We start from the raw sequence: 21,411 nt of genomic DNA, 5'->3' as shown, positions 1-21,411 counted from the left end.
GGTGAGGAGAAAAGGGAACTCTCCTACACTACTGGTGGGAATGTAAATGGGTACAACCATGATGGAGAAGAATATTCAGGTTCCTTAAAAATCTGTATACAGAACTACCATATGAGCCAGCAATCCCACTCCAAGGCATATACCCAGAGAAAACCATTATTCAAAAAGATACATGGACACCAGGGTTCACTGCAACACTGTTTACAATAGCCAAGACATGGAAGCAACTTAAGTATCAACTGACAGACAAAAGGGTAAAGAAGAAGCCGTACATATATACAATGGAGTATTAGTCATAAAAATGAACGAAATTCTACCACTCACAGCAACACGGATGGACCAGGAGATTCTCCAAGTCACTGATATAAGTCAGACAAAAAATGATAAATATCATATGATATCGCTTATATGCAAAATCTAAAAAGTTGGTATAAATTAACTTCTTTACAAAATAGATAGAGTCACAGATATAGAAAATAAACCTATAGTTCCCAGGGGGGAAAGTCAGGGGTGGCCGTAAGGCATACATTAGGAGACTGGGATCAACATATACATACTACTATATCTATATATCTAAACTATGTCTATATAACAGATAAATAATAAGGCCCTACCAAAGAAAGGCAATGCCAGAGAATGCTCAAACTACCACACAATTGCACTCATCTCACATGCTAGTAAAGTAATGCTCAAAATTCTCCAAGCGAGGCTTCAGCAATACGTGAACTGTGAACTTCCAGATGTTCAAGCTGGTTTTAGAAAAGGCAGAGGAACCAGAGATCAAATTGCCAATATCCGCTGGGTCATCGAAAAAGCAAGAGAGTTCCAGAAAAACATCTATTTCTGCTTGATTGACTATGCCAAAGCCTTTGACTGTGTGGATCACAATAAACTGTGGAAAATTCTGAAAGAGATGGGAATACCAGACCATCTGACCTGTCTCTTGAGAAACCTGTATGCAGGTCAGGAAGCAACAGTTCGAACTGGACATGGAACAACAGACTGGTTCCAAATAGGAAAAGGAGTACGTCAAGGCTGTATATTGTCACCCTGCTTATTTAACTTATATGCAGAGTACATCATGAGAAATGCGGGGCTAGAAGAAACACAAGCTGGAATCAAGATTGCCGGGAGAAATATCAATAACCTCAGATATGCAGATGACACCACCCTTATGGCAGAAAGTGAAGAAGAACTAAAGAGCCTCTTGATGAAGGTGAAAGAGGAGAGTGAAAAAGTTGGCTTAAAGCTCAACGTTCAGAAAACTAAGATCATGGCATCTGGTCCCATCACTTCATGGGAAATAGATGGGGAAACAGTGGAAACAGTGTCAGACTTTATTTTTTTGGGCTCCAGAATCACTGCTGATGGTGACTGCAGCCATGAAATTAAAAGACGCTTACTCCTTGGAAGGAAGGTTATGGCCAACCTAGATAGCATATTTAAAAGCAGAGACATTACTTTGCCAACAAAAGTCCGTCTAGTCAAGGCTATGGTTTTTCCAGTGGTCATGTATGGATGTGAGAGTTGGACGGTGAAGAAAGCTGAGCGCCGCAGAATTGATGCTTTTGAACTGTGGTGTTGGAGAAGACTCTTGAGAGCCCCTTGGACTGCAAGGAGATCCAATCAATCCATCCTAAAAGAGATCAATCCTGGGTGTTCATTGGAAGGTCTGATGTTGAAACTGAAACTCCAATACTTTGACCACCTCATGCGAAGGGTTGACTCATTGGAAAAGACCCTAATGCTGGGTAGGATTGGGGGCGGGAGGAGAAGGGGACGACAGAGGATGAGATGGTTGGATGGCATCACCGACTCGATGGACATGGGTTTGGGTAGACTCCGGGAGTTGGTGATGGACAGAGAGGCCTTGCGTGCTGCAATTCATGGGGTCGCACAGAGTCGGACACAACTGAGCGACTGAACTGAACTGATACAGCACAGGGAACACTATTCAGTCTTCTGCATTAATCCTTATGTGAAAAGAATCTAAAACAGAGTGTGTACAGGTATATATCTAACTGACTCACTTTGCTGAGTGCCAGAAACTGATACATTGTACACCAACTGCAGCTGCTGCTGCTGAGTCGCTTCAGTCGTGTCCGACTCTGTGCGACCCCATAGACAGAAGCCCACCAGGCTCCCCCGTCCCTGGGATTCTCCAGGCAAGAACACTGGAGTGGGTTGCCATTTCCTTCTTCAGTGCATGGAAGTGAAAAGTGAAAGTGAAGTCGCTCAGTCGTGTCTGACTCTTTGCGACCCCGTGGACTGCAGCCCACCAGGCTCCTCCATCCATGAGATTTTCCAGGCGAGAGTACTGGAGTGGGTTGCCATTGCCTTCTCCATTGTACACCAACTAAACTCCAATAAAAATTTAAACATAATATAACATATTTCAGAATTCAATCAAGGAAGTGAAAAGCTCCTACCTTGACAACTCTAAAACACTGCTTAAGGAGGACCTAAATAACTGGAAAGCAACCCATGCTTAAATATTAGAATGCTTACTCTTGCTCAAATAACAATACTAGTCAGCCCAATATACAAGATTCATTTCATTCCTACTCAATCAGCGATTTTTTTTCCCCCTGAATTGGGGGGAAAATTCCTAATATTTATATGGAATTCCAAGGGATGTTCAACAGCCAAATTTACCTTGCAAAAGTGTGTTACTGCATTCAAATGGACATCCAAACCATAGAGTAGACTTGGAACACAGAAAGAAACCCTCAGCTAAGCTAAGAACTACAGAGGAAAACAGACACACATCTCCATGACAATGGGGTTATGGGTCCTAAAATGTGACACCAAAGGTGTAGAAAACAGTGAAAATCAGATACACTGGTCCTTAAAAAAGTTAAAAACTTCCATGTGTCACAGGACTTTCTCATGACAGTGAAAGGACAACTAGAGATTGGCAAAAATATTTACAAACCAGAGGCCTGCTACAGGTTTAAGATGCCAACAATGCAATTTAAAAGTAGTCCAAAAATCTGCAAACATTTCTATTAAGAAGACATATAAATGGCCAACGGCAAATGAAAAGATGCTCACCACCACCAATTATCAGAGAAATGGAAATTAGAACTACAATGAGATATCTTGTCACACAGGTCAGAATGACCATCATCATAAAATCAACAGTCTGAGGTGACCTCTAAAAATGGAGCACAATACACTTGACTCAGAAAACCCCACAAATCATGCAGATCAAGAGGTTCAAATCTTCGTGTTCACTTTAAGAACACTCAAGAAACAGTCCAGGTCATTAAGTGCATGTATATTTGAAAAGCCACCAAGTATCTGAAGGATGTCACCGTAAAGAAGCAATGTGTGCCATTCCATCATTCCAACATGGAGCTGGTAGGTGTGCACAGGCCAAACAGTGGGCCTGGACGCAGGGTCAGCGGCCCGAAAAGAGTGCTGAATTTCTACTGCACATGCTCAGAAATGCAGAGAGTGCTGAACTTAAGGGCTTAGATGTAGGTTCTCTGGTCATTGAGCACATTCGGGGGAACAAAGCCCCCAGGAGGCAGCACAGGACTTACAGACTGGCCATGGTCAGATTGACCCACATGTGAGCGCTCCCTGCACACTGAGATGATGCTAACTGGAGAAAAACACTGTTCCTAAACCAGATGAGAAGGTTGTGCAGAAGAAAAAGATATCCCAGAAGAAAGTGAAGAAATAAAAATTGATAGTCCAGGAATAAACACAGCAAAAAATAAATGCATGCAAAAGTAAAAAAAAAAAAAAAAAATCTATGAATAAATGTTGGAGAGGGTAATGAGAAAAGGGACCTCTCCTACACTAATGGTGGGAATGTAGGTGGGTATAACCACGTGATGGAGAACAGAATACAGGTTCCTTAAAAAACAATATACAGAACTATTAATACCATAACATCCAGCAATCCCGTTCCAGGGCATATATCCAGAGAAAACTATTATTCATAAAGATAGATGCAACCCAGGGTTCATGGCAGCACTGTTCACAATAGCCAAGATACGGAGGCCACGTAGATACCTATCGGCAGACAAATGGGTAAAGAAGTGGTACATATATACAATGGAGTATTACTAGCCATAAAAATGAACAAAAGGATGTTATTTGCAGAAACATGGATGGACATAGAGATTCTCATAGCCAGTGATATATGTCAGACAGAAAAGGACAAATATCATATGATATCACTTATATCCAAAATCTAAAATGTTGTCATAAATGCAATTATCGATAACACAGATATAGAAAACAAACCTATGGTTACCAGAAGGGAAAGTGAGGGGTGGCCGGAAGGGACAAATTAGGAGACTAGGATCAACATACACACATTACTCTACATAAAATAGATAACTAGTAACGACCTACTCTACAGCACAGGGAACTCTTTTCAGTACCCTGCATTTAACCCCTATGTGAAAAGATTCTAAAAGACAGTGGATATACGAATAATCTAACTGATTCAATTTGCTGTATGCCTGAAGCTAACACAACATTGAATACCAACTCGACTCCAAAAAAAGTTTAAACATAATATAAAATATTTCAGAATTCAGTCAAGGAGGTGAAATGCTTCTACCCTGAAAACTCTAAAACACTGCTTAAAGAAGACCTAAATAATTGGCAAACAACCCATGTTTAAATATATTAGAATGCCTGAAAGTGAAAGTGAAGTCGCTCAGTCATGTCTGACTCTTTGCGACCCCATGGACTGTAGCCTACCAGGCTCCACTGTCCACGGGATTTTCCAAGCAGGAGTACTGGAATGGGTTGCCATTTCCTTCTCCAGGGGATCTTCCCAACCCAGGGATCGAACCCAGGTCTCCAGCATTGTAGGCAGACACTTTACCGTCTGAGCCACCAGGGGACAATATTAGAATGCCTAGTAATGTTCAAATAATACTATTCAGTAAAAACAGAGATTCATTTCATTCCTATTCAATCTGATTTTTTTTTTCTGAATTGGGAAAAACATCATAATATTCACATGGAATTCCAAGGAGTACCGAAGAGCAAAATAGTATTCTAGATGTGTATTACTGCAGTAGCATAGACATCCAGACCATGGAATAGACTCGAGAACCAAGAAACAAACCCTCACTTCTAATTTCACTTGATTTCTGATAGAAGTGCTATGACTGGTCACTGGGCCAAGAACAGATCCAACAAATGGCACCGCAAAACTCAGACCTCATGTGCAAAAGCCTTGAGGGTGGACCTGACCTCATACCACACACAGAAGTTAACACTAGATGAATTAAGGCCTAAATTTTGGAGCTAAGCTATCGAACTACACAAGAAAAAAAGGCTGCACATCTCCCTGACCTTTGATTTGGTGTTGGAACCTTCATTCTGACACCTAAAGGCACAGAAAACAATGAAAATCAGACACTGGCCTTCAAAAAAAAAAAGAGAGAGAGAAACTTCCATGCATCACAGGATATTCTCACAAGAGTGAAAAGACAACCTAGAGGAGGGCAAAAATGTTGGCACACCATAGGCCTCCCATGGGCTTAATGTTCAGAATATATAAAAGATGCCAACAACAGAATGCAAAATTGGACCCAAAACCTAAACAGACACGTCTCAAAGAAAACATACAAATGGCCAACAGAACATGAAAAGATGTTAACATCACTAATGATTAAACAAATGGAAATTAAAACTACAATGAGATACCACTGCACATGGGTAAGAATGGCCATTATCAAAAAATCTACAAACAATAAATGCTGGAGAGGGTGTGGAGAAAATGGAGCCCCCTACACTGCTGGAGGGAGTGTAAACGGGTACACTCATTACAGAGAACACTACCGAGGTTCCTTATAAAACTATGTACAGAACTGCCCTATGATCCAGCAATCCTACTCCCAGGCATGCATCTAGGAGAAACTAGCATCCCAAAGGGTACCCGCACCTCAGGGTCCACTGCACCACGGCTCACGCCACCCGAGAATCGGAAGCCACCAGCAGAGGAATGGAGAAGAAAAAGTGCAACACCTATTCAGGGAATATTACTTAGCCATTAAAAAGAATGAAATAATGCAATTTCCAGCCTCATGGATGGACATAGAGATTTTCATATTGAGTAAAGAAAATTAGACAGAGAAGGAAAAACTATCACATGATATCCCCTGTATGGGGAATTTAAAAAGAAAGGATACAGGCTAACTTTTTTAGAAAACAAAATAGACTCACAGACTTAAGAATGACTTATGGTTTCCAGGGGTGAAGGGCAGGAGAAGGGTTTGTAGGGAGTCTGGGATACATGTGAACACACCGCTATATTTAAAATGGATAAGCAGCAAGTCCTACTGTATAGCATATGGAACTGTGCTCAATGCTATATGGCAGCCTGGATGGGAAAGAGTTTAGAGGATAATGGGTATGTGTATATAACAATTGTTATATATTGTTTTTGGAGTAATCCCTTGATCATTACATGGTGTCCTTCCTTGTTTCTTGTCTTTTTTTATAAGCACTCAAAATAGAAGCTCCTTAATATATAAGGTAAATGCTAACAGTCATAAAAGCAGAAACAGTGACACACCAATGGACTAATCATCCAGACAAAAAAATCAACAAGGAAACACGGGCCCTAAAAGAAACATTAGACCAAACAGACTTAGTTGATACTTATAGAAAACACCTTCTTCTATAGTACACATGGAATATTCTCCAGGACAGATCACACCATAGGCCAAAATCAAGCTTCGGTAAATTTAAGAAAACTGAAATCACATCAAGTATCTTTTCTGACCACAAAACTACAAGATTAGAAATCAATTACTGGGGAAAAAATATAAAACACATAAATATGTGACGACTATATGTTACTAAACAGCCAACGGATCAATAAAAGAATCAAAGAGGTAATCAAAAAGTAACTAGAGACAAGTGACAAATAAAAAAGTAGCAAACTTACGGGACTCAGCAAATACAACCTTACCTCAGGAAACAATAAAAATCTCAAATAAACAACCTAACTTTACATCTAAAGCAACTAGTGAAAGAACTAACAAAACTCAAAAGTTAGTAGAAGAAAAGAAATCATAAAGATCACAGCAGAAATCAGTGAAATAGAAACAAAGAATACAATAGAAAAGATCAATGAACCTAAAACCTATTTCTTTGAAAAGATAAACAAAATTGATAAACCTTTAGCCAAACTTACCAGGAAAAAGTGGCAAAGGGTGAAAATCAATAAAATTAGAAATGAAGAAGTTACAATGAACCCCACAGAAACACAAAGGATCATCGGATGACCACACACACACACACAAAAACACACAAAAAAACGGACAACCTAGAAGAAATGGACAAATTCTTAGAAAGACACAACCTTCCAAGACTGAACCAGGAAGAAACAGAAAATATGAACAGACCAATCACAAGTGCTGAAATTGAAACAGTGATTTCAAACTCCCGAAAACAAAAGTCCATGACCAGGGGGCTACACAGGCAAATTCTATCAAACATTTAGAGAAGAGTTAATGCCTATCCTCTGAAACTCTTCCCAAAAATTGCAGAGAAAGAAATACTCCCAAGCTCATTCTATGAGGCCACCATCACCCTGACACCAAAACCAAAGATACCACACACACACAAAAAATTACATGCTAATATCATTGAGGAACACAGAAACAAAACACTCAACAAAATATCAGCAAACTGAATCCAACAATACATTAAAAGGATCACACACCACGATCAAGTGGGATTTATCTCAAGGATGCAAAGATTCTTCAATATCCACAAATCAATGTGACACACCACATTAACAAACTGAAGAACAAAAACCATATGATCATCTCAACAGATGCAGAGAAAGCTTTTGACAAAATGCAACACCCATTTATGATAAAAAAAAAAAAAACAAACACTCCAGAAAGTGGGCATAAAGTGAACTTACCTCAACATAATAAAGGCTACATATGACAAACTCACAGCTAACATCATTCTCAATCGTGAAAAGCTGAAACCATTCCTTAAAAATCAGGAACAAAGCAAGGATGTCCTCTGCCACCACTTTTACTCAACATAGTTTTGGAAGTCCTAGCCACGGTAATCAGAGAAGAAAAAGAAAGGAACGGAATCTAAATTGGAAAAGAAGTAGTAAAACTGCTACTGTTTGCAGATGACATGATACTTACACAGAAAATCCTAAAGACGGTACTAGTAAACTACTAGAGCTCATCGATGAATTTGGTAAAGTTGCACGGCACAAAATCAATACAAAGAAATCACTTGCTTTCCTATACATGAACAATAAAGGTCAGAAAGAGAAATTAAGAAAACAATCCCATTTATCATCACATCAAAAACAATAAAATACCTAGGAATAAACCTACATAAGGAGACAAAAGATCTGCACTATGAAAACTATAAGATGCTGATGAAAAGAAATAGAAGATGACACAAATGAAGGGATACACCATGTTTTTGGATTGGAAGAATCAACACTGTCAAAATGACTATACTACCCAAGACAATCTACAGATTCAATGCAATCCCTATCAAATTACCAATAGCATTTTTCACAGAATTAGAACAAAAATTTTAAATTTGTACGGAGTCACAAAAGACTGAAGAGGCAAACCAATCCTGAGAAAGGAAAATACAGGTAGAGGGATCAGGCTCCCTGACTTTCAGACTACACTACAAAGCCACAGTCATCAAGACAGTATGTTACTGGTGCAAAAACAGAAATATAGATCAATAGAACAGGACAGAAGGTCCAGAAATACAACCCTGCACCTATGCTCAATTAACTTATGACAAAAGAGGCAAGGCTACACATTGGAGAAAAGACAGTCTCTTCAATAAATGGTGCTAGGAAAACTGGACAACTACATGCAAAAGAATGAAATTATTCTCTAATACCAGACACAAAAATAAACTGAAAATGGATCGAAAACTAAATATAAGGCTGGACATTATAAAACTCTTGGAGGAAAACATAGGCAGAAAACTCTGATATAAATCACAGCAAGATCTTTTTGAATTAACCTCCCAGAGTAATAAAAATAAAAACAAAAATAAACAAATGGGACTCAAACTCAAAAGTTTCTGCATAGCAAAGGAAACCATAAACAGAAAGACAATCCACAGAATGGGAGAAAATATTTGCAAACAAAGTGACTGACAAGGGATTAATCTCCAAAATATACAACAAAACTGTTCATGAAGCTCTAGGTCGAAAAAACAAACAACTCAATCAAAAAATAGGCAGAAGATCAGACATTTCTGCAAAGAAAAGACATACAGATGGCCAAAAAGCACATGAAAAGATACTCAACATCACTAAATATCAGAGAAAAGGAAAGCAAAATACAGTGACGTTATCACTTCACACCTGTCAGAATGGCCATCATCAAAGAATATGCCAACAATACACAGGGAGCTCTGCATGGCGCTCTGTGATGATTTAGAGTAGAACAGGTCAGGGGGTGGGGGGAGGCTTAAGAGGGAGGGGATATATATATATATATATATATAATTATGACTCATTTGCGTTGCTGTAAGGCAGAGATCCCCACAACACTGTAAAGCAATTATCCTCCAATTAAAAAAATTGAAAAAATATGCAAACAATAAATGCTGAAGAGGGTGTAGAGAAAAGGGAATCCTCCTACACCGTTGGTAGGAATGTAAACTGGTATAGCCACAATGGAGAATGTTATGGAGGTTTCCTAAAAAACTAAAATAGAACTACCATATGATCCAGCAATCCCAGTTCTGGGCATATATTCAGAGAAAACCATAATTTGAAAAGATATATGCACCATAATGTTCACTGCAGCATTATTTACAACAGCTGAGACAAGGAAACCACCTAAATGTCCATCAACAGAGGAATGGATAAAGAAGAGGTACATATAGTAGCTCAAACGGTAAAAAATCTGCCTGCAATGCAGGAAATCCAAGTTCAATTCCTGGGTCAGGAAGATCCTCTGGAGAAGGGAATGGCAATCCATTCCAGTATTCTTACCTGGAGAATCCCATGGACAGAGGAGCCCGGCGGACTACAGTCCACAAGATTGCAAAGAGTCAGATACGACTGAGCAACTGACAGTAGCTACTACCCAGCCATTAAAAAGAACGAAATAACGCCATTTGCGGCCACATGGATACTACAGATTATCATATTGAATAAGCCAAAGTAAATATCATATCACTCATAAGTGGAATCTGATTTTTAAAAAGTGATACAAATGAACTTAGTCACAAAACAGAAACAGAGTTACAGATATGGAAAACAAACTTATGGATACCAAAGGGGAAACACGGAGGGGGAGGGATAATCAGCAGTATGGGATTAACATATACACACGACCATAAATAAGATAGATAACCAATAAGGACCTGCTGTACAGCACAGGGAACTCTACTCTATATTCTGTGATAACCTATATGAGGAAAGAATCTAAAAAAGAATGAATACGTGTATATGTTTAACTGAATTACTTTGCTGTACACCTGAAACTAACACAACATTGTAAATCAACCATACACCAATAAAATTTTAAAAAGGAAGAAAGAAAATAAACTCATGACAGTGCTCATCTCTGGGGTGGATATAATTATAGTGCCTTTCACTTTCTCTGCTATATATTTCTGTAATGTTCTTAAAATTCAACCAATTCCTTTGTAAGGCAGAAGTAGTACAAAGAATATTAAAGCTGGGGGTGAGACAGACAAGAGGGAAAAGATGCCCACCCCCAGGACAGCAGAGCCTGAGGGCCGGGGACGAACTGGGGGCTATTGTCACATCACTGCTACCCCTAAATGCCCTCTACCTGGGGCTGTGACTGTTCTGTGGGCTGTCTCGTTCTGGGAGAGGCCACAGGGGTCAAGTCAAATGTGACTCTAAGTGGGCCCACCCACTCTCCTGTTGTCCCCATGGCATTGCACTCCAAGGGTCTGGATGTTGAGGGCCCGGGGAAGTTGTGAGTAGGGGCAGAGTCAGGCCCACTTACCTGTGTGGAAGAATTTCCCTGAGTAGCCCAGGTTGAAAGTGAAGTTTGGGATGTGTGTCCGTAGTTCATTCTGTGTATCAAACAGGGCCTAGGATAGGCAGAGTGGGGACAGTGGGGTGAGAGGAAGCCAGGAGCTCCTGCTCCTCCCATGAGGGCCCACAACAAGGGTCTGGCTCCTACAGGACCGGCAACACACCCTCCAGAGCCCAGGGAAAAATAAAAATAGGGATGCTTGCACAAAAATTGTTGAAAATGTCAAGAAGGCAATAGCAGAGGATCACCTTATATGGGCGTCTTCCAAGCATGGGGCCCTGTGTGACTGTGCAGGCCCCATACCCATGAAGCCAGCCTGTGTTGCCATCTCCATCAGGCCTCCAGCAAGACAAGGCCACAGACCCTGGTACTACTGTGTCCTTGAGAAAGTTTAGCAACTTCTCCAGGCCTCAGTTTCCCTAGGTGTGAAATGGGGATAACAGCTCTCTCATGGGACTCTAAATGAAACACTACATGTAAAACAGCATGGCATTTTGGTAAATGATGAAAAATGATAGTGGCATTGTCATGTCTGCAGTCACTGCCACTGTGAGCCTCATGTCTTCATCTGTCAAATGAGGGGGATTTCACCTCACTGGTGACTACAATGCTGATATCATAGGACCACAACTTTTCCAAAGATATACTGTGTGTCCAGCAACGCAGCGTTTCCATGCATGGCATACCCGGTGCTTTGCATGTCAGTGAAGGGATGCTAACCCTTATGAAACAAACATACAGTTGTCCTCTGGAGTGGGGACTCAAAAAATCCCTACCAGGCATGATGTGCAAGGCTGCTAGGAAACCTGCAAGAAGAGCCTGCTATCAGAACACTTTGCAAACAGAAAGTCCTGGCTCTCCTGGGGCCACGCACTACCTCATGGACATGCATGCCCTAGCTGTGTTGCCTTAGGCCAGTCACTTCACCTCTCTGAATCTTAGTGTCTGGCTCTATAAAATGGGATTTAAAACAATACCCATCTCACAAAGCTGCTGTGAGGATCAGATGAGGCAACACACAGAAAGGGATGAGCAGAGAGCCTGGCACTTGCCAAGCCTTGAATAAAAGCTGCTGTTGGTATTACTTAAGTTGCACTGGACAGCCCGTACTGTACAAGTTAATGAGGCAACATTCATGTTTCTGGAAGAAAAGCTCAGTTGTCGCCAGTGCTTGGGACTGAAGAAAAAAATTTTTTAAAAACTCTGTCTGTTCTGACTCAAAAAAGGATGCTTAAGGCAAATGGGACCTGGCTGCTGGAGGGCTAGGCAGTCTGCACTGAGCTGCGTGCATGAAGAGGGCATCTCTGTTGGTATTCTTCTACAGAAACAGCTCCAAACTGCTAGCATTCCTCTCTAAAAATGGGGAAAATAAGAACCAAGAGGCCAAGTCCAGGGTTCATGGGAGACACAGTGAGCCTGGCAGCCTGATTTCCTCCTGGGGCCAACCCTGGACCTCTCAAGGACTCATCCTCGACAGGGAGCAAAGACCTAAGTTACAGAGGAGAGAGCAAGGCTGGGCCACCAGAAGAATGACCTAGGTAGAAAATAAGAGTAATCTACTTTGCTGGAGGTGGGTCGTGGCATCGTATAAAGCCTCAGCTGGAAGGCTCAAGAGGAGTTGTCACAAAATTTTCTTCCAACAGAGGAGCCCTTGAGGAGGTGAAATCTCAGAAGCAAACACGTAAAAAAGCAACACTGCTCTGTCCTAGAAGTGGGGCAGAGGGCTCAGAGCCTGGCATTTGCACACGCCCCCCCACCCCACCCCCAGCCATCCAGGCCCCTCCCCCCCACCTCATCTTGTCATTTCACTGCTGAGGCTCAGACAAGGGAAGGGGTGTGCTCAGGTCACCCACTTAGGGGCAGACTGGGACTTGAACCCAGGTCTTGCCTTCCCAGACACTGCTTGCTCCCCAACAGCCTCTGCTCTGCTCTTCTCCTCTGGAGGTGTAAGGAGGAGCAGAGAGTTCACTCTGGACCAAGGAGAGATCAACACATCCCCCTGCCCCTCACCCTGGGGGCCCCACCCCCTATGGCCCTTCCAGACCCTACAGCCAATCCCAACACAGCATCCATGAGAGGAAAACATTCCTGTAAAGCCTCTTTCACTCCTCCTAACATCAAAAAAAAAGTCTTGGTTTGGTGCTAATACATTTCTAACTCTCACTAATCTCACATAAGAGAGGACAGGCGGTCAGTAGGCAGCAGTACTTCGCTAGAATTTAATCCTGTTTTGTTTTCACTGGATCTATTGTTATGGTTGCCCTCTATTTATGGCATGTGATACTGATTTCCCCATTTACACAGTGATGTTGTTCCCTTTGCATATAACCCTGAGTAAAATAGTGAGTAGATGGAAGCTGTCTTTTAGAAAATGCTTAATGGCCTTAATTTGTAGGCGTCTCTTTTACAGTGAAATGTGTAAAATTTCATGGCTTGCAAAATGCTTTTACATATAGTTAGTTAAGTTAGGTAAACATTTTTTGAATTAAATACACGCCTTCCACCATCTATACACAACTCAGTTAAAGTATGCCTTGTGTATGATTCAAGCTCTAATTCTTGTTTTATGAGTTTTGGAGGAGCTTTGATACTGACATACATGTTTCTGAGAGTTAAAAATCATGTCTGGATTAAGAGGTAGGTAAACAACTCGGCACAGCTCCCATCACTCAGTTGTTATGTTCCTGAGCCCCACGTATCCAGATGCAAAATTCCTCTATATTCAATACTTCAAATAATTTTAAATGGCAACTTGCTGCGAAGAAGACAATAGAACCACGTGGCCAAGGGAGGGGGACGGGCAGCACAAGGGAGGTACAAAGAGCAAAGTCACAGTGGGGACAGCAGAGGTTGACGGTGGTGAGGCCTGCTCTGCCCCCTGGCACCCCCAGCCATACCTTCACGTCCTCCACCTTCATGCGTGTGCCCTCCTTGCCCACGAAGATGTCGTCGATGTCCACCAGGATGTAGCGGTCCAGAGGCAGCGAGAGGCGCTTGCCCGTGAGGAAGGCCACGGCGTCGACGAAGACGAGTTTGTGCAGCCAGAAGTTGAGGTTGTTGCCGAACAGCACACGCTGGATGCCGTCGTGGAGGCCCAGGTCCTGGACCACTGTGGCGTGCAGCGCGGCGTGCAGCCCAGCGTCTGCGCCCAAGTGAGGGATGGACTCGGACGAGCGTGTCTTGGCCAGCAGCACCGGCTCGTAAGTGGAGTGGTTCGACTGGAACACGGTCCAGTCCTCGCCAGGCAGCACGCCCTTCTCCACCTCACTGGGCCGGGTCACGTAGAGTAGTGGGGACTTGGGATTGATGCTGCAGTCCTTCAGACCCAGGTTCGAGTGCAGGAACAGGGGGAAACCTTTGAGCTGCGCGCTCAGCAGGCTGTTCTCATTGGCCTGCAGTGGGGAGGGGAGGGGGAAGACAGCCATCAGATCCACAGCCCCCCGGGACCATGGAATCTCAGGTGTAATACTGAGATGGGCAGAGAACAGTAATGTCAGCAGTACCCACTCTCATTCCCGGAGGCCTCATCACACTCCTGAGCCTGTGTGAACGCAGCACACTCCACTCTGCCCATCTCAGTACTACACCAGCTAACACACAGGACGGCTTCCCAAAGCCAGGAATTGGGCTCGCATACTTCACATGAAGGGGCCCCGTAATCCTCCCAGCAGCCCCACGAAGGAGGCATCTCTGTTATACAGACAAGGAGACCAGGCCCAGAAAGGCTAGGTAACCTGTCCAAAACCACCCACAGGAAAGCTAGCGGTGGAGCGCATAGATTCTGCCACCAGTCTGCCTGACCTTGAGCAAGTTACGTAACCTCCCCATGCCTCAGTTTCCTCTGCTATAAAACATGGCCAAGAATGGCAGCAAGTCCCTCAGGGCTGGTGGAGGAGGATGAGCATTAAGCCTGGCAAAGTGATCAGAACAGGGCCGGCGCCATTACCATTGCTCCTTCAGTCCTCACATCAGCCTCTGTCACCCTGCTTCACAGGCAAGGACGCCAAGGCTCTGAGTGCGGTGCCATCCTGGGTAACACAGTGGTCAGGACGAGCCACACTGCACAGCCAGATGGCTGACCCCAGAGCCTACCCGCCTGACCACCAGACTCCCTGCCTGGGCTTTCCAAGCTGGCTTTTGCCACACCATCTTTTCTTCAGGAGAAATTCTGGGCAAATGCCCATGGAGGACAGATCAGAGAGGAGGAAACTGCTGGGGGTGCAGGAGCAGACACTCCGCCCCACAGGGCTTCCAACCCCTAGAAAACCCCCAGCACTTCCAAGGCCACGCCCCACAGGAGTCCAGCTCCCTGTGCCTCTCTCTCCTCCCAGGGTCTGCCGCTGCCAGCTCCCTGGGGACCTTCAGACAGTACCCACAGCACCCCCTCTTCCTCTTCCCTAGACTCACAGCCCCTGCTCCTTCTCCCTCACCCTCCCAGTCACCTCCCTCTGGTTGTAATACAATCTGTCTTTGTCCCTGTGACAGCTCCTTTGAGTCTTCTTGGCCTGACAAACTCCTGCTGATCCTTCAAAACCCAATGCATCTGCCCTCTTCTCATCCCTGGGACCACATTAAAGCCTGAGCTACAGCACTTCTCACCTCGGCTGCGGCACTATCTGTTCAGAGTCTCTCTGCCAGTTCACGCCCTCTCAAGGGCAGGGACAATGTCATTTCCACCTTGGATCCCTGGTGCCAGCACAGGCTTGACACCCAGTGAAAGCAAAGGCATATTTGATGAGAAACTGAATTTTTAAAGAGAAAGGACAGATCCCGAATACCTGGCACATGACAGCTGTTCATTACACGTTTCATTTGTTTATCCCACAATTATTCACTATTCCAGGAACTGTGTTAAGTAACAGGCATGCGGTGAGAAAAACAGACACTGCTCCTGCCCTTACGAACTATAAAGGCAAGCAGAGAAGAGAGAGAGAAATCAAAATAGCAGAAATGTACATAAAACTTCAATGTGGCACAACTGAACAGAAGAGGTTCAGACCTCTAGAAGAGCAGGTAACTGAGCATAGTCCGCTAGCTCAAGAGAGGCTTCTCTAGGAAACAGACTTCTGAACTAAAATGTAAAGAATAAGTAAGTGTCAACTAAGGCAGAGGTGGGAGCCAAGTTCAAAGAACAGCAAGTGCAAAGGTCCTGAGATTGGAGAGAGTACGGCACAGTCAAGGAACATGGAAAGGCCAGCAGGGTGATCAAGAGGGAGAAGAGGCAAAAAGGTCAGCTGGGCTAGACCTGCAGGACCCTGGAGGCTGGAAGTGGCACTGGGAAGCCAATAGAGACTCCAACAAAGGGACCTGAACAGAGGGATGACCGGTTCCAATTTGCATTTTAAGAAGGTCCATCTGGCCACTGTGTGAAGAATGAGTGGGGTGGGACAAAGCAAGAATGGACAAAGGGCGCCAAATGAGGCTGGAGAGGGAGGCAGGGTGGTGCACTGGGCCACCCTGGAGAGCTGGCCATGTGAGCGCTGTGCAAGGACACTTGCTGAGGGCTGGGCTTTGTGCCCAGGGTACCTTTTAGTAATAACCTCCACGCAAAAGTGCTGTTTTGTAATTCCCATGAACGCTCTGGAGGGCCGTGGCCTCACAAACTGAGGTAAGGGGCCTGTGTTCCACTCTCCACACACCAGTAACACCTGCCAACTCCCCACCCTTGTGTTGGGAGTCCCAAATTGAGAGGCCCCTCCCCCAGCCCCAAGGTCCCCAGGACTATTAAGCCAGCATTGGGGACAAAGGCAGTGGGGGCCAGTGACATCTCAGGCCCTGTCCATCACCTGCTGTGGCCGAGGAGGGCACAGTGGACCATAGGCACTGGGGGATCCCATTTCAAAGCCCCGATCCCGAAATGACTGCCAGGCGCTGGGCAGCTCAGGCAGCTGGCCAGCTGGGACACGGTGAGGAAGGGAGAAAGCCAAATCACTGACTGTCCACCCCAGCCCGCAGTGAAAGCAACCGTCTGGGAAGAGAATGGAAAGTAAGCATAAGAATGGCAGAGACTGACCCCTCACTGTGGGCCTTGCCCCAAGAGAGGGGAATCCCTCCTGTTCTTCAGCACTGGAGACACCAAGTCTTCCAGTGGGGTCATCAGGCAGAGAAAGGAACAGCCCTGACCCGACAATGGGGAGGCCTAGTACAGACTGAGAGTAACCGGTTGCATGACCTTGGGAACCTCAGGGTCCTACTTCCCAAGGTGCTACTTCTTAAGGCCTCAGGTCTTACAGCCAGTGGTTAGTTTGCTTCTGTAAGTGGGTTAGAAGAGCTGAGCTTGGTGGCTGAATCTTGGCTCAGACTTACAAGCTGTGTCTAGACAGCCATGTTACTTTTGGAGCCTCAATTCCTCACCTGAAAACAAACTACTCACTTCACAGGACCTATGAGAATTATATATGATAAGGCACTAGAGCATCCAGGTATGACCTAAATCAAAGCCCTTCTGATTATTCAGTGGAGCTGATGAATAGATTCAAGGGATTAGATCTGGTAGACAGAAGGCCTGAAGAACTATGGACGGAGGTTTGTAACACTGTAGAGGAGGTGGTGACCAAAACCATCCCTAAGGAAAAGAAATGCAAGAAGGCAAAGTGGTTGTCTGAGGAGGTCTTACAAATAGCTGAGAAAAGAAGAGAAGAGAAAGGCAAAGGAGAAAGGGAAAGATATACTCAACTGAATGCAAAGTTCCAGAGAATAGCAAGGATAAGAAAGCCTTCATAAGTGAACAATGCAAAGAAATAAAGGAAAACAACAAAAAGACTAGAGATCTCAAGAAAATTGGAGATACCAAGGGAAAATTTCATGGAAAGATGGGCACAATAAAGGACAAAAACAGCAAGGACCTAACAGAAGCAGAAGAGATTAAGAAGAGGTGGCAAGAATACGCAGAGGAACTGTACAAAAAAGGTCTTAATGACCCAAATAACCATGATGGTATGATCATTTACCTAGAGCCAGATATCCTGGATTGTGAAGTAAGGTGGGTCTTAGGAAACCTCACTATGAACAAAGCTAGTGGAGATGATGGAATTCCAGCTAAGCTATTTCAAATCCTAAAAGATGATACTGTTAAAGTGCTGCACTCAATATGTCAGGAAAGTTGGAAGACTCAGCAGTGGCCACAGGACTGGCAAAGGTCAGTTTTTATTCCAATCCCAAAGAAGGGCAATGCCAAAGAATGTTCAAACTACCACACAATTGCACATTTCACATGCTAGCAAGATTATGCTCAAAATTCTTCAAGCTTGACTTCAGCAGTATGTGAACCAAGAATTTTCAGGTGTTCAAGCTGGATCCTAAAAAGACAGAGGAACCAGAGATCAATCTACTTCTGCTTTATTGACTATGCTAAAACCTTTGACTGTGTGGATTACAACAAACTGTGGAAAATTCTTAAAAAGATGGGAATACCAGACCACCTTTCCTGCCTCCTGAGAAACCTACATGCAGGACAAGAATCAACAGTTAGAACTGAACATGAAACAATGGACTGGCTCAAAACTGGGAAAGGAGTACGTCAAGGTTATATACTGTCACCCTGCTTATTTCACTTGTATGCAGAATACATCCTGTGAAAAGCCAGCCTAGATGACTCACAAGCTGGAATCAAGATTGCCAGGAGAAATATCAACAACCTCAGATATGCAGATGCTACCAGTTTAATGGCAGAAAGTGAAGAGGAAGTAAAAAGCCTCTTGATGAAGGTGAAAGAGGAAAGTGAAACAGCTGGCTTAAAACTCAACATTCAAAAAACTAAGATCACGGCATCCATCCCATCACTTCATAGCAAACAGATAGGGAAAAAGTGGAAACAGTGACAGACTTTATTTTCTTGGGCTCCAAAATCACTGCGGATGGTGACAGCAGCCATGAAATTAAAAGACGCTTGCTCCTTGGAAATAAGGCTATCATAAACCTAGACATGGTATTCAAAAGCACAGACATTACTTAGTCAACAAAGGTCTGTCTAGTCAAAGCTATGGGTTTTCTAGTAGTCATGTATGGATGTGAGTGTTGGATCATAAAGAAAGCCAGAGCCAAAGAATTCATGCTTTTGAACTGTGGTGCTGGAGAAGACTCTTGAGTCCCTTGGACAGCAAGAAAATCAAACCAGTCAATCTTAAACGTAATCAACCCTGAATATTCATTAGAAGGATTGATGCTTAAGTTGAAGCTCCAACACTGTGGCCACCTGATGGGAAGAGCTGACTCTTTGGAAAAGACCCTGATGCTGAGAAAGATTGAGGGCAGGCGGAGAAGGGGAAGACAGAGGATGAGATGATTAAATGGTGTCACCGATTCAATGGACATGAGTTTGAGAAATCTCTGGGAGATGGTGAATGACAGGGAAGGCTCATGCTGCGTGCTGCAGTCCATGGGATCACAAAGAGTCGGACATGACAGAGCAACTGAACAACAAAGCCTGCAAGGCAATGAGCTAAGGGTGTGGCACAGAGTAAGTGTGCTAACAGGGCTTCCCAGGTGGCACTGGTGGTAAAGACTCCAGATGCCAATGCAAGAGACAAAAAGAGATGGGGGTTTGATCCCTGGGTCTGGAAGGTCCCTTGGAGGAGCACGTGGCAACCCACTCCAGTATTCTTACGTGGAGAATCCCCATGGACAGAGAAGCCTGGCAGGCTACAGTCCATGGGGTAGCAAAGAGTCAGACACGACTGAGGTAACTTCACACACAAGTGTGCACAGAAAGCATCAGTGGCCCTTCTCGGGCCTCTGCCAGGATGTGCTCAATGCGGGGGAACCTGAAGCTGTCAGGCTGAGCCACAAAACAGGGCTACTGACGAACACCTACTCCGCCCTCAGGAACCTCAGGGGCACATGTTGGCCGAGCCACAAGACAGAGAGCCACCCCCAGTTGTGTGTGCTGAGGTAAGATGACAAGGCAAGCCAGCTGCCATTTCCTGGGTGGCTCTGGGTACCAAGCACTGTGCTAGCGCTTCCTGTCCACTGTCCTGTCTTCAATGTGGCACTAGGCGGGTGCTATGATTGGCCCCATTTCACAGACTGGCTGAATAGCCTGCCCAAGGTCACTTATCTATAAGTGACAGAAAGAGCTGACCCACAGTCTGGACTCTCCAGCCCCTGCTCTCCCACTGAACAGGGATTCCAGTGCTGTTGGCATTGGAAAATGAGAGCTTCCAGACCCCTGGAGTCCCAACCCCCGACATGCAGCACATTTTTCTTGCAGAAGAGCAGAAACATGCAGCTTGACCACCAGATGGCTCCCGTTAGAGTGGAAAGTCCCTGGCACCTGATGAAAACCAAGGAGGGGTCTTGTCTCACACAGAAGGATGGAAAGAGCACAGAGAACTGGAATGACCACCGAGGAGGCCCCACAGGAGGCTCTGAGCATGCCCCTGCCCCTCCCTGGGCCAAGTGTTCACCTTCTGTACAGCAAGGAACCAGAGCCTGAGAGGATCCCAGCTCTGTTGTACCCACTGCGCCCAATGACCAGAATCCACTGACTGGTCCCCAGAAACCAGGGGAGCTCTGGGCACCAGGCGTGGCCTCTGGTGAAAATGCTACTAAATACGTGGTTTTCAATGCTCCTGGACTCATCCCAGTGTTGGAAATAAAGTCTCTGGAACCAGACCACCTAGGTTCAAATCCTACGCCTATGCTCATTAGTGGTGTTGAGTGTGGACAACTTTGCCCCTCCTTGCCTCAGTTTCCTTCTCTCTCAAATCAAGATGACCTCCATCTGGTTTGGAGGATGGTTTATGAGTGTCAAATGTGTTAGTTCACATAAAGCACATAGGATGTGTGTGGCTGTGCATGAGCACTCAATAACTGTCAGCCACTGCAACGTTTCTCAGGCCTGGGGCTCTGAATCAAGCATAATGAAGTTCATGGCAGGAAAGGGAACAGAGTCCAGGAGCAAAGGGAAAGCAGACAATGAAGCCATCTGACGCTATGCCACTGCCCAGCCATAAACCAGGCCAGCATTTCCCAGATGCTGAGACATGAAATAAAGGGTTTTGTCATCAAGCCAGCTGGGGAACAAAGCTCACCAGGTTGTTCCACTGCAGGACTTCTGAGGGCCTTCAATTTCTTGTCCCACAAAACCTTTTCTAGTGGCAGAGCATCCTGCTCCATTAGTGCATGAAAGAACACATCGTGAGACACCCTCATCTAGACCACAGTCCTCCCGGCATGGAGCACAGGGCCAGGGCGCGGCTGTGCCACCAACACCTGGGGACGAACGAGTAGCCACCGGTGCACACGGGCTACTTCTGACCCATCTCCTGCTCCCCTCACGCCACACAAGGGCTGACCTTGGGACCCTGTGTCTACTGTCTCCTCTGCCTGGAAGGTCCTTTGCACAGAGCCATGGACTCCTCTCACGCCCTTCCAGTCACTTAATCAAAGACAACGT

The 21,411-nt window shown here is 44.6% G+C and overlaps 1 protein-coding gene across 7 annotated transcripts in view; it reads right to left on the bottom strand.

Moving 5' to 3' along the window:
• The window catches only part of NDST1 (N-deacetylase and N-sulfotransferase 1), a 122,790-nt gene that overhangs the window by 36,696 nt on the left and 64,683 nt on the right, over window positions 1-21,411 (bottom strand). For all 7 annotated transcript variants that reach the window (XM_081495824.1, XM_081495827.1, XM_081495830.1 and 4 more), the window contains 2 exons: window positions 13,913-14,407; window positions 10,983-11,070 (listed from right to left, as the gene is read on the bottom strand). In XM_081495824.1, coding sequence (XP_081351950.1) covers window positions 10,983-11,070; window positions 13,913-14,407 — 583 coding nt within the window. The remainder of the gene's footprint in view (window positions 1-10,982; window positions 11,071-13,912; window positions 14,408-21,411) is intronic.

This window comes from Giraffa tippelskirchi, chromosome 6 (assembly GCF_054371585.1).
Source record: "Giraffa tippelskirchi isolate mGirTip1 chromosome 6, T2T-mGirTip1v1.2.pri, whole genome shotgun sequence".
In the NCBI taxonomy this organism is placed as follows: Eukaryota; Metazoa; Chordata; class Mammalia; order Artiodactyla; family Giraffidae; genus Giraffa; species Giraffa tippelskirchi.
Note: the sequence above shows the minus strand (reverse complement) of the source record. Positions and strands in the feature narration are given on the sequence as shown.